The following is a 16026-nucleotide window of genomic DNA, read 5'->3' on the forward strand; positions in this document are numbered from 1 at the left end:
TTTTTTAATGATTCCAAAAGTATTTATCCTCCCGAATTAGAACTTATCCGCACCAATAATAATATCAATTAATCTGATTTCCTGGATCTTAACATTTCTCTTTCGGATAATTCTGTGCATATTGATCTTTTTGATAAACGAATGTCCTTTCAATTCTATGTTAATTGTTTGATTTCATGGGATTCAAATATTTCTATTTTTCTAAAGTTTTTCGTAATACCTTGATTAATGAAATTAACAGAATTAAAACTATCTGCAACAGAAATGATTTTGTTTCTAAAAATCTTAATTTAATGAAAAGCACTTTAGAGTATAATAAAGTCCCTCAATCTTTTTATTTAAGCTACATTAGAAAAGTAGGGAATTGCCTAGCAGAGTGAAGTATAGCGCAATTGTATTATTGCAGTAAGGCCACCTAAGCTATGAAGGTCTGCCAGGAGCTATCCTGAATATTTCTGATGTAATTTCCGATCCAATTTTTGTTTTTTCTCTCCTCGGCTTTACTATACTCCAGGTTTTTTCAACTCCACGGTTTTCAATTCCATGTCCCGCTGCTGCCGTGTCCAAACTGCATCTTTGCCTGGCACGTGCAGGTCAATTTTAATTTCAATGTGCTCATTCCGTTTGGATGCACTCCGGAACTTTCTTCTGCTCTTTTATCTTAAGGTATGTTCTCTGATTCCTTTCTCTTCTTAGGCTCTCGGGGAGGGTAGCAAGCGATTGGGACCTTCCCTCTTGCTAGACAGAAAGGGCCTTGTGAACTTTAGGACCAATCCCCCCCCCCTTGAGAAAGTGTTGGTCCTGGGTTCACCTTTTTCATTTTCCATTTTGATGTTCTCGCTTTTTTCATTTGCTTTTTCATTTGTATTTTGACTGTTTGTGTGAATATATATATATATATATATATATATATATATATATATATATATATATATATATATATATATATATATATATATATATATTATTTATACAAGTTGTCGTATTTTTACTCATTTCATTGTAAAGTTTACGACTGTTTCTTTTACATAAGACCATGAAATTTTTTTAAAAAATCTCCATTAAAAAACATAAAAACACATGTGTTTTTATGTTTTTTAATGGAGATTTTTTAAAAAAATTTCATGGTCTTATGTAAAAGAAACAGTCGTAAACTTTACAATGAAATGAGTAAAAATACGACAACTTGTATAAATAATATATATATATATATATATATATATATATATATATTATTTATACAAGTTGTCGTATTTTTACTCATTTCATTGTAAAGTTTACGACTGTTTCTTTTACATAAGACCATGAAATTTTTTTAAAAAATCTCCATTAAAAAACATAAAAACACATGTTTTTTAATAATTCATACATTTCTCAATCAATTGTTGCTGGTGTGACGTTTTTACTCTCATATCTGCACTTCATTCCAGGAATTTGAACATTGCCTTTTAATTTGGATGTATTTGAGTATAAGTAATCTTTACGCATCTTAGTATAAACTTTCTGAAGAAAAAAATTGTGTTAAAAAGCAATTGTTTGTAAGTGTTGTGTGCGTGATTTTTTACGCCATACCCGCAACGAATATAAATCTTTATTGGATGCAAAAAAATCTTTTAAAAAGTTGATACTATATTGAGATAAATAATAGTTACTTATACAATGTACCGACAGCCCAGTTATCATACTCAGTTATATGCAAAGCTCAAGCTTAGCCTTCATTTTACGAGTTGAACAGCACCGTGTATGCAGACTCTCGCTGGTGATATAAGTTTACTTTGTCTACCCGTTTGTTGGCACTCTCAGCTTCAATCAGATGGCATCTGCCTCCCGCTCGGTTATCCAGACTGAGTCCAAACAAAAACGAAACTGCAGTCTCTGGATGGGGTAACCAGACTGTTCTTCCTTAGCCCTGGTATATTGCGGATTCTATTGTAAATCAGCTGATTAAGCGTTTGAAACTTTTTTGACTTCGTCGTCGCTCAGGAAACGTTGGCAATCAAAGTGTTCCTTAAACTTACGAGTAGGAAACAAGTGGTAATCACTAGACTCCAGCTCCGGACTGCAAGGATAGTGAGCAATAAACCAATCCATTCTTGATTGCAGTGACGCTTCCTCAACGGGTTGGCGGTGGAATTCTGTGACACTAGATACAGAAGTTAGGGCACCGTAGACAGTAATGCACAGAAAAAGATCGCAATTATGCATAAACATAGAGAAACGTTTTTTTCTTTCCAACGATGTGAATTTCAATGAGAATAGAAAGTGCTGTATATTTGTAAAATTGATGGGAACTTTTGATCAATCCTCGTATGTAGACATACATTCTTTAAAATACTTGTTCATCTTATTTCATTTATTCATTTGCTTATTTTTGGTGCATATTTCTATTGCATGAATTTAATTTATTAAAGAAAAGAAATTCTTGTTGCTGTTAAATGTTTGAAAAGTGAAGCTTTTCTATGAATTAATTTTTAACTTTTTGTATGTGTAATGCAGTTTTTGGCCAACTTTGATGCACGGTAACTCTGATATCAGTTGAATCTCAGTCACCAAATCGTATCACAGGTTCATATCATAAAAAAGTGCTACCTGTATTAATTTCATTTTTTCGTTCACTCAATCCCTCTTGAAATATTTCACTTTAAACTTTGCGAAAATGCAATATTTGGCCAATTTTAATGCCATATAACACTATTGCCAGTTGAGTCTCAGTCATCAAATTGCTATTATATTTTCAGTGTCATAAAAAAATGTTAACCTGTATCGATTTCATAATTTTTCACTCAGTCCCTTTTGAGACATTTAACTTTAAACATTGCCAAATGCAATTTTTGCCATTTTTGAGAAATTGTACAAAAAAAAGGACAAAGTTCTCAAGCTAAAGATCTCTACAATAAGTAGTCCTATAATATATCTACGCAAGAAAAAAAATTAGAGCTGAGACTCTCCTCCTTTTACTAATTTTGCAGCACTAAAACTCGTATTTTATGTTAATTTTCAGCTTGTGTAGTTGTGAATTTCTTTCTTCACCTTTCTCACCATTTAAGTAATATTTTGCAAGCAAACCATATCTAGGGCATAATTCTGATGATTAAGGTTTTTTTTTTTTTGTCTTAATAGCTGTAAAATTAACAGAGTTATATGCATTTACGTAAAACTCGTTTTTGATGCAAAAGCGGCTACTAGGCAAACTTAAAATGACGCATAAAAAAGTATGAGCCTAAAAAATTTTCCCTCAATGCTTTTAAACTCACTTAGTAGTTGAAAATAACTAGTAAAAAATTAGGGGAATCAAAAATGTCGAGTAGCAAATTTTGTTCTTTTTGGGTGATTTCAAATGGATTGACCACCCCTCTAAGTTCGGGATTGCCCTGAACTTCCCCGTAGTCTCTAGTGTTCTAATTTTTTGAACTGTTTGAAATTGAACGAAAAATTGTTCAAATCAAAAAGTGAAAATATAGGAATGAGATGTCCTCGCCGAGATCTTTCGAACGAAAAAAAATTTGTTCGAATCGGACAATACACTTAAAAGTTATTTGGGGGGGGGGGGGCAGACAGACAGACAACCAGAAAGACAGAATTTTTTCCCTATCTCAATACCCTACTCTCCAATTTTTCATTTTTCGATATTTTTTTAATTATTTTGTTAATTTTTGCCATTTTGTTTTTCGCGATATTTTTAAGATGCATTGAGCCTCTTTTCATGCCTTTTTCTTTTTTTTTCTGACTTTTCTTACTTAAACTAAAAAAAGTACTGCTGTATCAGTAATTTTAAAATATAAGCTTTAAAAAAAATTTAAATCCTTTAGTTTACTTTGCCCAGCATACTGGTGGCCTTAAAAGGAAGTTCGTAATTTTGTTTCTAAAGAAATGAGTTACAAAATTATTTTTCTTAGAAAGAATCACGTCTAATTTTAATTTCTAGGAAGAAGAGCTAAAAATAGTGTCTCCTAAAAGGAATGATGAATTTCAGTTCTCAAATGAGGAGTTTGAAATCTGATTCGCAAAAAGTGTTATATCGAAATGAAATCCCATGAAAACGAAGTTTTACTCACCTTAAAAATAAAAAAAAGTGCAGAAATGCAGCGCGTAAGTATAGTAAACTATTCCCCACGGAAATGCGCACTTTAATTTCTAAAATTTCGATGAAGTGTAAAAAACAAGTAAAAATTAACAATTAAACTTTTTTTCTAAAAAAAAAATTGCGATGCAAATTTTAAGAAAAAGCGTTATGAGGTTATTGATTTCCTGTATCAGGAGATTATTTGACACTATTTACACGATCGATATTTTAAACCTGTAGCGGTGTAGGCAAAGACGGCTTTGCCCGTAGTAGAAAGTTAAAGGGTCATTTGGTTCGCTTGTATATTTACAAATAATGGATGATGAATTTCTCGCCAATTTGCTATGTTCATTTGCTCGCCCATGTTACGGTTCCACGGTGCTTACCCCTATGCTACGAACTAATTTTGACCCCAATTTCATGAAAATCGGCCGAATGGTCTAGGTGCTATGCGCGTAACAGAGATTCAGACACACGCTTTCAGCTTTACTATTAATGAAGAAATAATCGAAAACAAATAATCTACACATATAATTCTTTTTGTTTAATGTTATTGAGACTTTTTTGCGCGTTTTTATTTAATCTATTTGTTTACTTATATATATATATATATATATATATATATATATATATATATATATATATATATATATTACTTTATTTATTTATTTTTATTTTGATTTCAATGCTTTACTTCACTTCAGAGCAGTATTATATATACAATTATATCATACTTAAAAACATTACTAACTTCATTGTTCTGCTTCAGAGCAGTAATCTTTCTCTCTCTCTCTCTTTGGAAGTGCCACAAACTTAAATGTTTTACTTAAAAGCAGTTTTTTTTTCCTTTTTCTTTTTTTTTTTTTTTTGAAATACTAAAAATTTCAATATTTTACTGGAAACCTTAAAAGCTGATGGTCCTCACAGAGTCTACAATCAAAACCAATGTAGAGTGCAGACCATTCAATTCAATGAATCTCTTTGTAAAAAAAAGAATTGCACCTTCACATACTCGAGCCGGCACACTGACCGATTTTACTTTTTTGAGGCATTCCTTTCTACACAGTTCTCGTGCATGCCATGCTCGAATGCCTTTTCGAATGCACGCGAAACACTTCTCCTACACCCCTTTATAACCAGGAAGTGCCAAGTAATTCGCATGATTGAGTTTCGGTACAGCACGATTGATTTCACTTCACGCTGTTTCTCTCTTTTTTTTATTTATTTTTTTTTTTTATTTGCATGAAATAAGTCTTGAATCCTTTAGTTACTAACATTGTTTCTAAAGTTTGTTTCTAAGTTCATTGTTTCTAAACTAGTCAAGATTGCTAAACGTTTAGAAAGACCAAAAAAAAAAAAAAAATCCTAGTATGAAATTAAAACCGATCTTGATAGTTGTTTTACGAAAATAAAACCTGAGATAAAATTGTTTCTGCTCGGTTTATTGCAATATTTGCACGTAAACGTTCGATTTGAACTTTGGCCAGTATTACTCAGAATCTTTCTTTTGTCACTTACATTTCTTTGCTTCTCGTGCACCACGTGGTTCAAAAAGAAACGTAGTTTTCATCCCTCTCCGCTGCAAAAGTATGCATAATTTATAGTCTATGTCACTCAGTAAGAACGCACCTTTCATGAAGTGAAAGAATTTTTCAAATAGCTGCAATGTGTGTGTGTGTGTGGTTCCGGAGATTACTTCGAACATATAAACACAAAAATTCGCCCTCTCTCTTAATAATATTAGTATAGATGATAACAACTATAACAACTAGATAATTAATGTTAGATATGATTTTCTTTTTGTTCTTATTCAATTTTTAAGTCTCCTGTGTATGTAGTACTCAAAAGTAAGGGGTTTTTTAACATGCTGTTATTATCTTTTTTTATTTTGATTTGAATGTTTGTTCGCTTATTAGCTATTTTTAATGTAAGTCTAATGTATTTTAGGGACTAAAAATTATTTCGATATTTCCTGATCAACAACTATTTCATTGTTAGATTTGAAAAATAAGTTAAGGAATTATTTCTATTAACGAAACTTCCAAACACCACTTTTTAATTATTACAAAATAGTGTATTATTAACTCAAGTAAACTCAACACTAAAACGTATGTTGATATAATTTACGGATTCATATTAGATCAAGCTATTGCCAATCCCAGTTTTTCCTACGACTCTAATAGTCTGCGATCTGACTTAGGTTGAGCCGCCCTCATCGGATTTCCACATAAGTTATATAGGGTCTGGTGGGGGAAAGTGGTCAATGGGGTAAAGTGGTCATAATTCAAATAAATGGCTATAGCTTGGAAATTAATGTTCGAATAAATGTGAAAATTTTATTTTAGGGTAGTGCATTTATAAACTATATTTTGAATACAAAATTTTACAACTGGCAAAATTTTATTTGGTAAAAAAAAAATATTTTGTGTAAATATGAAAATTCTTAAAATCTAAACACCTTTTTTAACTTCCTTGAGAAATTTTGTTTGTTAGAATTATGAACAGATTGACTGCACAGGAAGCTTCCTACATGTCTCAAGAACTCTTACTCATTAGCAGTTAGCTGCATCTATTTTGAATAATTTGTTAGAACAATTTAAGTAAGATGGGGTAAAGTGGTCATAATATTAGGCTTAACGAATATTGTTCTTCTAAAGTCACTAAATCTTTAAGTATAAGGCAGATATAAATAAAATATTAATTTCACTTAATATGTATTGTTTTTACAATAAACAGGGGTTAAATATACGAGTATATGCGTATGTATACGCATATACACGTGTAGGCACGTATATATACGTATTCACATAAATGCACCAATAAATACGTATTTGGGTATCTGCAAGTATTTTTAGCTATACAGATATACATTCGACTATACACATATATTCCCGCTTATATGCTCGTATATATACGAACAATTATATACTCAGGGAGACATGTATATACGTGTACGTACTCGAGTAGACACTTGTGTATAAGCATATGATATACATGTATACAGGGTGAGTCTAAACTCTTGGTCAAATTATTAAAAGGTGTTAGACGGGAGGATAAAAAGCAAGAATCGTAAGAAACATCCAGAATCAAACTCAAGGCTGACGCGCTACATGCACGCAAAGCCAGAAACTGATGGATGCAAAACATGTCACAAATTTATTACACAAAGACAATTTTACACAACATTTTAGGTTTTAAGAAAATTTTAAAGTTATTGATGAAATTTGCGGCCGGGGCAACTGTAATACATGCATCGCAATCACTCTGTTGCAATTACGAGACTTTTGAAAAACTTTCATAAGTCGCTGCACCTTCGTTGCAGTGCGTGTATTAGAACTACTACAGGCCATAACTTTTAACAACTGCTCTAAATATGTCTTAAAAATTAAAATGTCGGGTGAAATCATCTTTGTGTAACAAATTTGTGACCTGTTTTGCTAACGTCAGTTTCTGACCTTTTGTGCATGTAGCGCGTCAGCGACCATAAGTTCCTTATGATTCTTTGCTTCTTATCCTCCCCTTTCATACCACTTAGATTTTGCAAAAAATCTTGGATTCATTCTGTAAGCATACATGTATATTAGTGGATATACTCGTGGATATACGTGGATACATGTACTGGTGTATACACGTAAATGCACGTATATACGTCTAACAGGTAAATAATCGTGTTTACACGTAAACATACAAATATACTCGTGCTTTCATATATATTTACGTGAGTAGACACGTACAAACACGCACTGGATATATCCACGAATTAACTCGTGTATACTCGTATAAGTATGTATATACACTTATATATGCGTATATACGTCGACTGTACACGTATATACTCAGATATTCACGCATATACTCGAGATACAAGTGCAAAACACGCATATGATGTTCTTTTCTACGCTTTACTCACATATACACGTGATACGTATATACTCGTGTAGAGACGTATACATTCCTATAGGTAATCACGTATACATGCGTGAGTATATACGTGTATACACTCGTGTATACACGTATATTCTTGAGTAGGCATGTGCATGCATCTGATGTATACATGTATCTATTCATATATGAACATGTTGACTCATGTCTACACGACACGTATAGTAGACTTGTGTATACCCGTATATACTCGTACATATACTTGTAACTATGAAAATAACCGGAATATACAAAAATTAGGGTTATTTGTAACGGTTTTGCAGTTTTTTTAAACTATGACCACTTTACCCCATGCTATGACCACTTTCCCCCATCCCATGGGGTAAAGTGGTCATAAATACAAAGGGAAATGAAAGTGTTATAAAACTACTTAAATTCAATATTTTTTTCCTGAAATTTTTTTCCGTGTTCTTTAATAATGCAATGTAAAATAACAACAAAAAAGCTGAAGTGTTTAAAGAATTTATTTTTTTTACTATGCACTTAAGTTGAAAACCTACGATTTTATGACCACTTTACCCCACCAGACTCTACTACATAAAAATGTAGATAAAAATAAAGTAATACACACACGATGCTATTAGGTTGTCTAAGCAAAAGTGGTCAAATCACAAGGTTGTTGCAAATCGAAGTTTCAATAAATGAGCAATGAGGTTGTTTCCTTCAGTCAAAAGTTGTACTTTTCGTCGCTGAAATTGATAGAATAAGCAAAAAAAATAACCCCAGAAAATACTTTCATTTTCCCAACAGTTATTTTTTAATTATTTTTTTAAATGTCCGATTTTTTAAACGTCAAACGTCTTTGGCGCATCTTTTTATCGCGTTTCCTCGTTATGATAATGAAGAAGCGAATTAATATTGCGCTCTACGCTTGCTATCAACCTTATCGTTGCCAATACACGTGAGTAAAGATGCGAATTAAATATTTTGTTCTGTGAATGGCAACACTGAATGGCATTTCATCATTTGTGATGTTATCGGCAGAAGCATAAATAGTAAAAGCGCGCCGATTGAAGGAATTTTTTTTAAATATTAAACTTAAACAAATTATTTTAAAAATGGTCAGATCCTATGTTTTTAAGCTTGCTCTTTAGGAAAAAAAAATACTTTCAAAATTTTGGAAACGACCCTATTCTGCAGATGTCTTGAAATTTTTCAGGAACCTGCAGATTTTTTAATTTAGAAGCGTGAATATGACGCTTATTCGACCTAAAAAACAATATTTTCGTAAGAAAGAGATTATGTGATGCCTTCACGAAATTCTGCAGAAAGTATGCATAATTACTCAACCATTGAAATTTTAAATTGCAACAAACGATTTAAAAAACATATAGAAATAAAACAAATCATTTCTTTGAAAAAAAAATTCTAAATTTTGGGACTCTTGCGGGATCCCTAAATATATATACTTTTTTTTTTTTAACTTCGGAAAAATCTTGTGGGAAATGTGTGTCTAGAGGTGCAAGGTTTTATCAACTTGATATTTTAATATTCCAAAAAGTTTTTTTTCGATACACTTAAACGAGTAACCGTGGGTTTATTCAGCAGGTATTGCGCGTGACTCATCTTTTCCAACTAAGAGGCGCAGACCATTACAGGCCTAGTCAGAATAAAGGGTAGCGAGCAGTTTTCATTGGCTAAAAATTCACTCTCTAAATTTTTTTGACTTCGCATCCAAGTGCGCATACTATAAAATTAATTTCAGAGCAAAATTTTTAAATAATGGTGCCTTTTTCATTTGTTTATTAATTTCATTGGTATTTTAGCATCATATTTCGAACAACATATTTTTCGATGTATATTCTTTTTTTTTATACAGATCCTCTTCATAAGTGACGCTACACCCTTACAGCCTTAGACCGCTACCACAGCGAATTCCCGTATTCACTAGAGGAAAACCTTTTTATACAGCAATCAAGCGAAAACTCGGATGTAAAAAATTTAATTCAAGTCAAAGTTATTCACGTTTTTGCCTCTCTTACCCCAAAATAAATGTGTCAATTTTATTTTTGCTTCAACGAAGTTGCTAGTTTTAATTGCAAGCATCAAAAAGTTTGCCCAGATAAAGGAAATGTAGCAGACTGACATTCCTGGTCGTAACATCCGACCAGTAAATCGGCAGACCACAATGTTCCCGGTTTTGTATTCTCCAAATCAAACGATGTGGAACAACGCGGAAGGTGGGGCAGGCCAAAAGTCAAAGGGTACCACATTTCGTGTTCAGAATCATGTGAAGTGATCCTAACGTTCAAATTGGGTTTAGAAGTTCGAAACTGGGGTTCACGCATCACTGCGAGTTTGTTTCATTCATCGCATTCTTTCACTTTTGAATCTGAAAAAAGGAATTTAGGCGAGTGTTTCGTTTTTTTTTTTAGTCGTTGAAATGAATTTCAACAGTTTGTTTCGACTTTCCATTTCCAGGATCTTTTTTTCTTTTTTTAAAAAAATAGTTTACTATCAACCTATCGACAATCAGCTTAACAAAACAAGTATTAAAGCAGCGTACGACTGCAGAAAAGTAGGTATCCCCGAAAAAAAATATGAAAAATTCACAATGCTGCAAAAATATATTCACATAGGCTACAAAAATATATTTTCCAAGGCTACAAAACTATGAGTTAAATAACTTTTCCTGTTTTGTTTCAGCCATTTAGAGGACCAGTCTGAAACACTAACTATCTTAAGTTGTTGGCCAACCTAAGTATAGCAATATCTGTGGGAAAAAAACACTTTTGTGAAACAATTAGACTTACGAATTTTTGAACGCTTCAGGTATGAACTATAATTGGGGTTATCTTAATCTGACTGCATCGCAGTGTTGCGATTAGGATCTGCATCGCCTTCCTAACACTGCCAGCTTAGTTCTGCCCAAACTAATGTTAGCAGTGTGCAGGGGCATGGCTTTTTCTCCTTTCCGTCCTAGTTACACTTATTTCTCTGTTTGTTTATTTCTAATGAATCTGTATATTGGCTCTGTATATTATGTGAATGATTATATCTGTATATAATCATTCATGCGACACCACGAGCGAAGGATCGCCACTGCTAGTTTCACCACTATACTAGGGGAGCCGACTTATTTGACAATATTATTCCAAAAGTAAACGTCTGATTCCACCAGTTATGTGTACCAAAACCGCGTTGAAGAAAACTGGTATGAGTTTCAGATATGTTGATTGATGTTCAACTAAGTTCGTCTTTAAAAGCAATCACATGTACCTTTTTCACTGAACTCCCCGAAAATTTTGGTTTACAAATAAAAAGTCTTATATCACCAGTTATGTGTACCAAAATCGCGTTAAAGAAAACTGGTATTTGAGTTTTAGATGTGTTGCTTTGATTGATGTTCAACTACATTAGTCTCTAAAAGCAATAATACGTACATTTTCACTGAACTTTTCAAAAATAAATTAACATTGTCAAGATCATAGTTCAACTTACCAGTGCCTCACTATAGGTTTCTTAATTATTTTTGTGATTAAAGTCATAAATCTATCATTCGTTCCTGGTAACGATTTTAAAATGACTCAGATAAGTGCCGCATAATATATATTAAATTAAGATGAAGTCAAAATATATAATTGATTGAGAAGAAGTGACCAATTTGAGATTGCATGAATATGAAATGTAATGCACTAATGTTGCATTTTTTATTTACAGTATTTTGATCGGAAGTCATCGAAAGTTTCGACGGAGAAGCAAGCCGCAGTAAAATTTGGCTGGATCCAAGGCGTGCTGGTACGTCTCAAATACATGTCCTATAACCAATTCTTGTAAAGAGGAAATCAAGGAACAGAATGCTTGATAATTTTTTTAAGTTATGGATATGCCATGATTGATTACTTAATTTTTGACATATATGTTCAGAAATATCTGAAATCCTTTTTTTTTTAATCATTAGTTATCTTTATTTATTCATTTATGCCTTTGATTTCATTACAAATTTTTGCTTTATATTTTACTTATTAACTTGTATTCTTGTTAGTCATAATGTACTTATTTCCTTATTTCCTTTAATTGTCATAGCTTTTTCTTTTTTCTTTACCTATTAAATTATTCACATTGATCATAATCAATCATAATTTTAATCATCGATACATCATGCTTGATTAGTATATTTATGTTGCACGCTTAGTCATTTGAAAACATGTTTAATTTTTCATTTTGTTATTTTCATTAATTTTTAACTTTTGATTTTACTAAAAATTTTTGTTTTTTCTTTCACTTATCTACTTGTTATATAATATTCTCGAATAAAGGGAATAGACACGCTTCCGCTTTAGATTACTTCCTACTCTTTAGGAATTCTTGATTCTCCCACGGATTTTGTTGCATGTTTAAAATCAATGCCGTAAATGACGGAAACTTTCATTTTTAAATCGTTGTAATGAGCCAATGCACAACATCAAAAAATATTTATACATGTTGATAATTCAACAGATTAAGGAAAATCGAGAGAAAAAATAGAATTAAAAAAAAGTGTTCTTGTGGTTTATACACTTTTTTCTTTTAATTGCATTTTATTTTTATTAATGTTTTTTTTTTGTTATGTTTTTAAAAACATAACTCTCTCGGTTATCTAAAATGTAGTGCAGTGCAGAACCTTTTATCCGGGAACCAAAAAACCAGTAAACCAGAAAACCGGCAACTGTTTGCCAATTTTTCCGCCATTTTTAAAAAATACTCATTTTTTGCAATTTTTAAAAAGCTAAGCATTTTTTTTTTTTTTTGAAATGCCTAAAAGAATATGAACGATTTCTTAATAAATTGTATATTACCCACGTATAACTCGGGAAAATTTTTACAAAAACGAATTTCAAAGGGTTATCCTTTATGCGAGGCAAAATTTCTGAAATATTTTCTTGAATTAAAAGTACACTCGTAAGTCTAAAAGTTTCGTGTTTTATTCCAACTGAAAACTAAAGAAATGATATTCTCGCATTCTATTGCAATATTTTATTGAATTGCCTTTAATAAATGAAATTTAGAGTGTAAGTGACGTCGCGAAAGTGCGGGAGACGCCGAAAACCAGATTCGCGAATTTTCTGGAATCGATCGTAGAATTTAGAAATCGTTTTACGCAAGACTGTAATAAATAAGACTGCAAGAACTCATAAATCAAGTTTCTATTGATATTATTTTGATGCAAAAGCAATAGTTATCAACGACTACCGTAATCGCAAACACGAAATCTTTATTTAAAAAAAAAAAACTGCGTTCACATGAAAACAATTTTTTCATACACTATAATAGAAAAACCACCCATTCACGCTCTAAACTTGTTTTTTGCCCTTTCTTTAATTTTAAAACATGTTTAAATTATTCTCTCACTAGCAGTTTTAAATATTTCGATATTTATAAGCATTTCTGAACTGTTTTCTTCTTATTTTAATATGAATTACTATTTATTATAATAATTTAAGTTTTATGAGCAATCGGCCAATAGCGCTTTTAAACGATCCAGAAAACCGGCAAATTCAGATATCCGGGATAGCGATGGTCCCGAACTAGCCGGATAACCGGTTCTCTACTGTATTCGTATTCATATTTTATGTGTCTGTATGGTGCAGCTCAAGAATGAAAATTCATTATATAAGCTCGATAATTATTGTGCTTTGCAACATAGTTATCATATAAAGGTTTAAGGGACATCCCACAGTATTCAGTATTATGTACGGGATATTTCGTATCCAAATTTCGAAATATTTGTACTTGTTTCCCCTGTTGAAAGAAAAATAACGGTTTCATTAGTGTTAACTCTTATTTGTATATTTATCGAGGAAAAAAGTATAAATGTATTATCGAAAATCCTTGTCTTTAAAGTTCCGCTTAGTTAGAGGTGTTTTGTTTATGTTTCAAAGTATATTTTTCATAGCTAAAAAATGATTTGCATCAAAATCGAAATGTTTTGCTGTTGTAGAACTTCCTTAAATACATACAATCTTTGTCTTTACCAATAATAAAGCTGAAAGTCTCTCTGTCTGTCCGGATCTCTGTCTGTCTGTCTGTCAGGATCTCTGTGACGCGCATAGCGCCTAGACCGTTCCGCCGATTTTCATGAAATTTGGCACAAAGTTAATTTGTAGCATGGCGGTGTGCACCTCGAAGCGATTTTTAGAAAAATCGATGTGGTTCTTTTTCTATTCCAGTTTTAAGATGGACGAGTAAACTACGAAATTATCATGACGTGGAACCGCAACATGGGCACAAGCCAATTGGCGAGGTACGAAATTATCATAACGTGGGACCGTGACATGGGTAAGAGCCAATTGGCGAGAAAATTCACCATACATTATTTGTAAATATACAGGCGAACCAAAAAACCTTTTAATTTTTCTATTACGGGCCAAGCCGTGCGGGTACCACTAGTAAAGTAATAAAAGCATTAAAGAGTTGGTGCCAACAGCACTCTCCTGGAAGTTTGAAATATTTATTGACAACTAAAACTTTATTAAGAACCTTGGAGATAATAATTTTATACAAAAAAAAAAATCTTAAATTTTAAACTCGTTTGTCTTAAACAACGAATAGACAGCCTTTTTGAATATCTGAATGCAATTACACGCGAAAGACGCGTTCCAAGACCCCTCGAGTCGATGAGATTCTCAAGAAAAGAAAATCGTTGAGATTCTAAATATGCTGCACTTTTCTTTCATTTTTTTCGTATCTTTCTCATAGTTCCATAGTTAATGGAACCTAATTAAATTAACCATCACTAAGTCGCGGGGAACACAAATATTTTTAAAAAGGTAGATAGTTTACAACGCTTAACTTCAATCAAATTCTGGAGGGAAAAATCAAAGTGAACAGACAGAAACCAATAGAAAGCGAAAATATTGAAATTCAAGGGTGAACAAATCAATAGGAAGAGTTAGATTGTTTTACCTCGCCCAATTTCAGTACATTGGGTTCAGTTTTTGATAGCTAGAGTAGAATATCAGGATCAGCAGGTAAACAGTTTCGGTATTTCATTTGGTGGCTGCATAGAGTAAAAATCCGGATTCACATCGGTAAGTTGCAGCAAAAGGAAGAACACACTTTTGTTTCGAGACGATGTTAAAAATGGAGGTAAGCAGAGAAAGGCAAAATTGTAAAATCTTAGGAGATAGGTAAATTTTTAGGCTTCAGACAAATTTGACTGTTTGTAGGAAAGTTCAGTGCCATGGTTTCTGAAATAATATTATTTTGAAATAACTAATTGCCAAGGGTTTTTTTACTTTGAGCAATCCCATTGCTTATTGTCCTCATTTGACTGTTTTGATGTCCTATAATTTTATTAACCCCCCCCCCCCCCCTGCCTGCCTCTGTAAAATCACCGTCGACCGGCCCCTCCCGATGCTGCCATTTTAACGAGCAGCGTCTCCAGGTTGCGTCCATGTTCTACACACACAAGCACGCACACATACACACATACAGAAACACAATCTCATGCCTGCACAGTGCACACAGACACAACACACGCATACACATACACACACTCATGCATGCACATGGACACAAACACACACGCATACACACACACACAAACACACACGCATACACACACACACACACCTACACACACACGCATACACACACTCATGCATGCACACGGACACAAACACACACGCATGCCCATGCACTGATGCCTGCACACAGACACAAACACACACGCATACACACACACACAACACACACACACACACACACTCGTGATTGCGAAAATCATAATTTGAATTCTAAACGTCAAAATTCTTTTTTTTTTTTGTCACTCGCTTGACCTGGTCTCCGAGATTTGTTGGACTCTCGGAGAAAGTATCCTAGAAGGTTAGATTTAAAGGTGCCGTCTGATGTTTTGTCTATGAAACATTCTAATTCACGTGACAAAAGACTACACTGCTTTGTTGAAGCAGAAAACGATTCGACCACCTATGCATGATCTTGCAGCATTGTACCCCGAGATGTTGGGAAGTAGTGCTCAATGTACAACTTCATACTTCGAAGATGAAAAATCGGGTTTTCAAGTACAAAACCATTATTTA

The 16026-nt window shown here is 32.8% G+C and overlaps 1 protein-coding gene across 1 annotated transcript in view; it reads left to right on the forward strand.

Annotated features, from left to right (window-relative positions):
- LOC129224756 (solute carrier family 12 member 2-like) overlaps positions 1-16026 on the forward strand; it is a 273588-nt gene that overhangs the window by 189946 nt on the left and 67616 nt on the right. Inside the window, exon 2 of the mRNA XM_054859303.1 lies at positions 11666-11743. Coding sequence (XP_054715278.1) covers positions 11666-11743 — 78 coding nt within the window. The remainder of the gene's footprint in view (positions 1-11665; positions 11744-16026) is intronic.

The sequence above is a fragment of the Uloborus diversus genome, chromosome 6, assembly GCF_026930045.1.
Source record: "Uloborus diversus isolate 005 chromosome 6, Udiv.v.3.1, whole genome shotgun sequence".
Classification (NCBI taxonomy): domain Eukaryota; kingdom Metazoa; phylum Arthropoda; class Arachnida; order Araneae; family Uloboridae; genus Uloborus; species Uloborus diversus.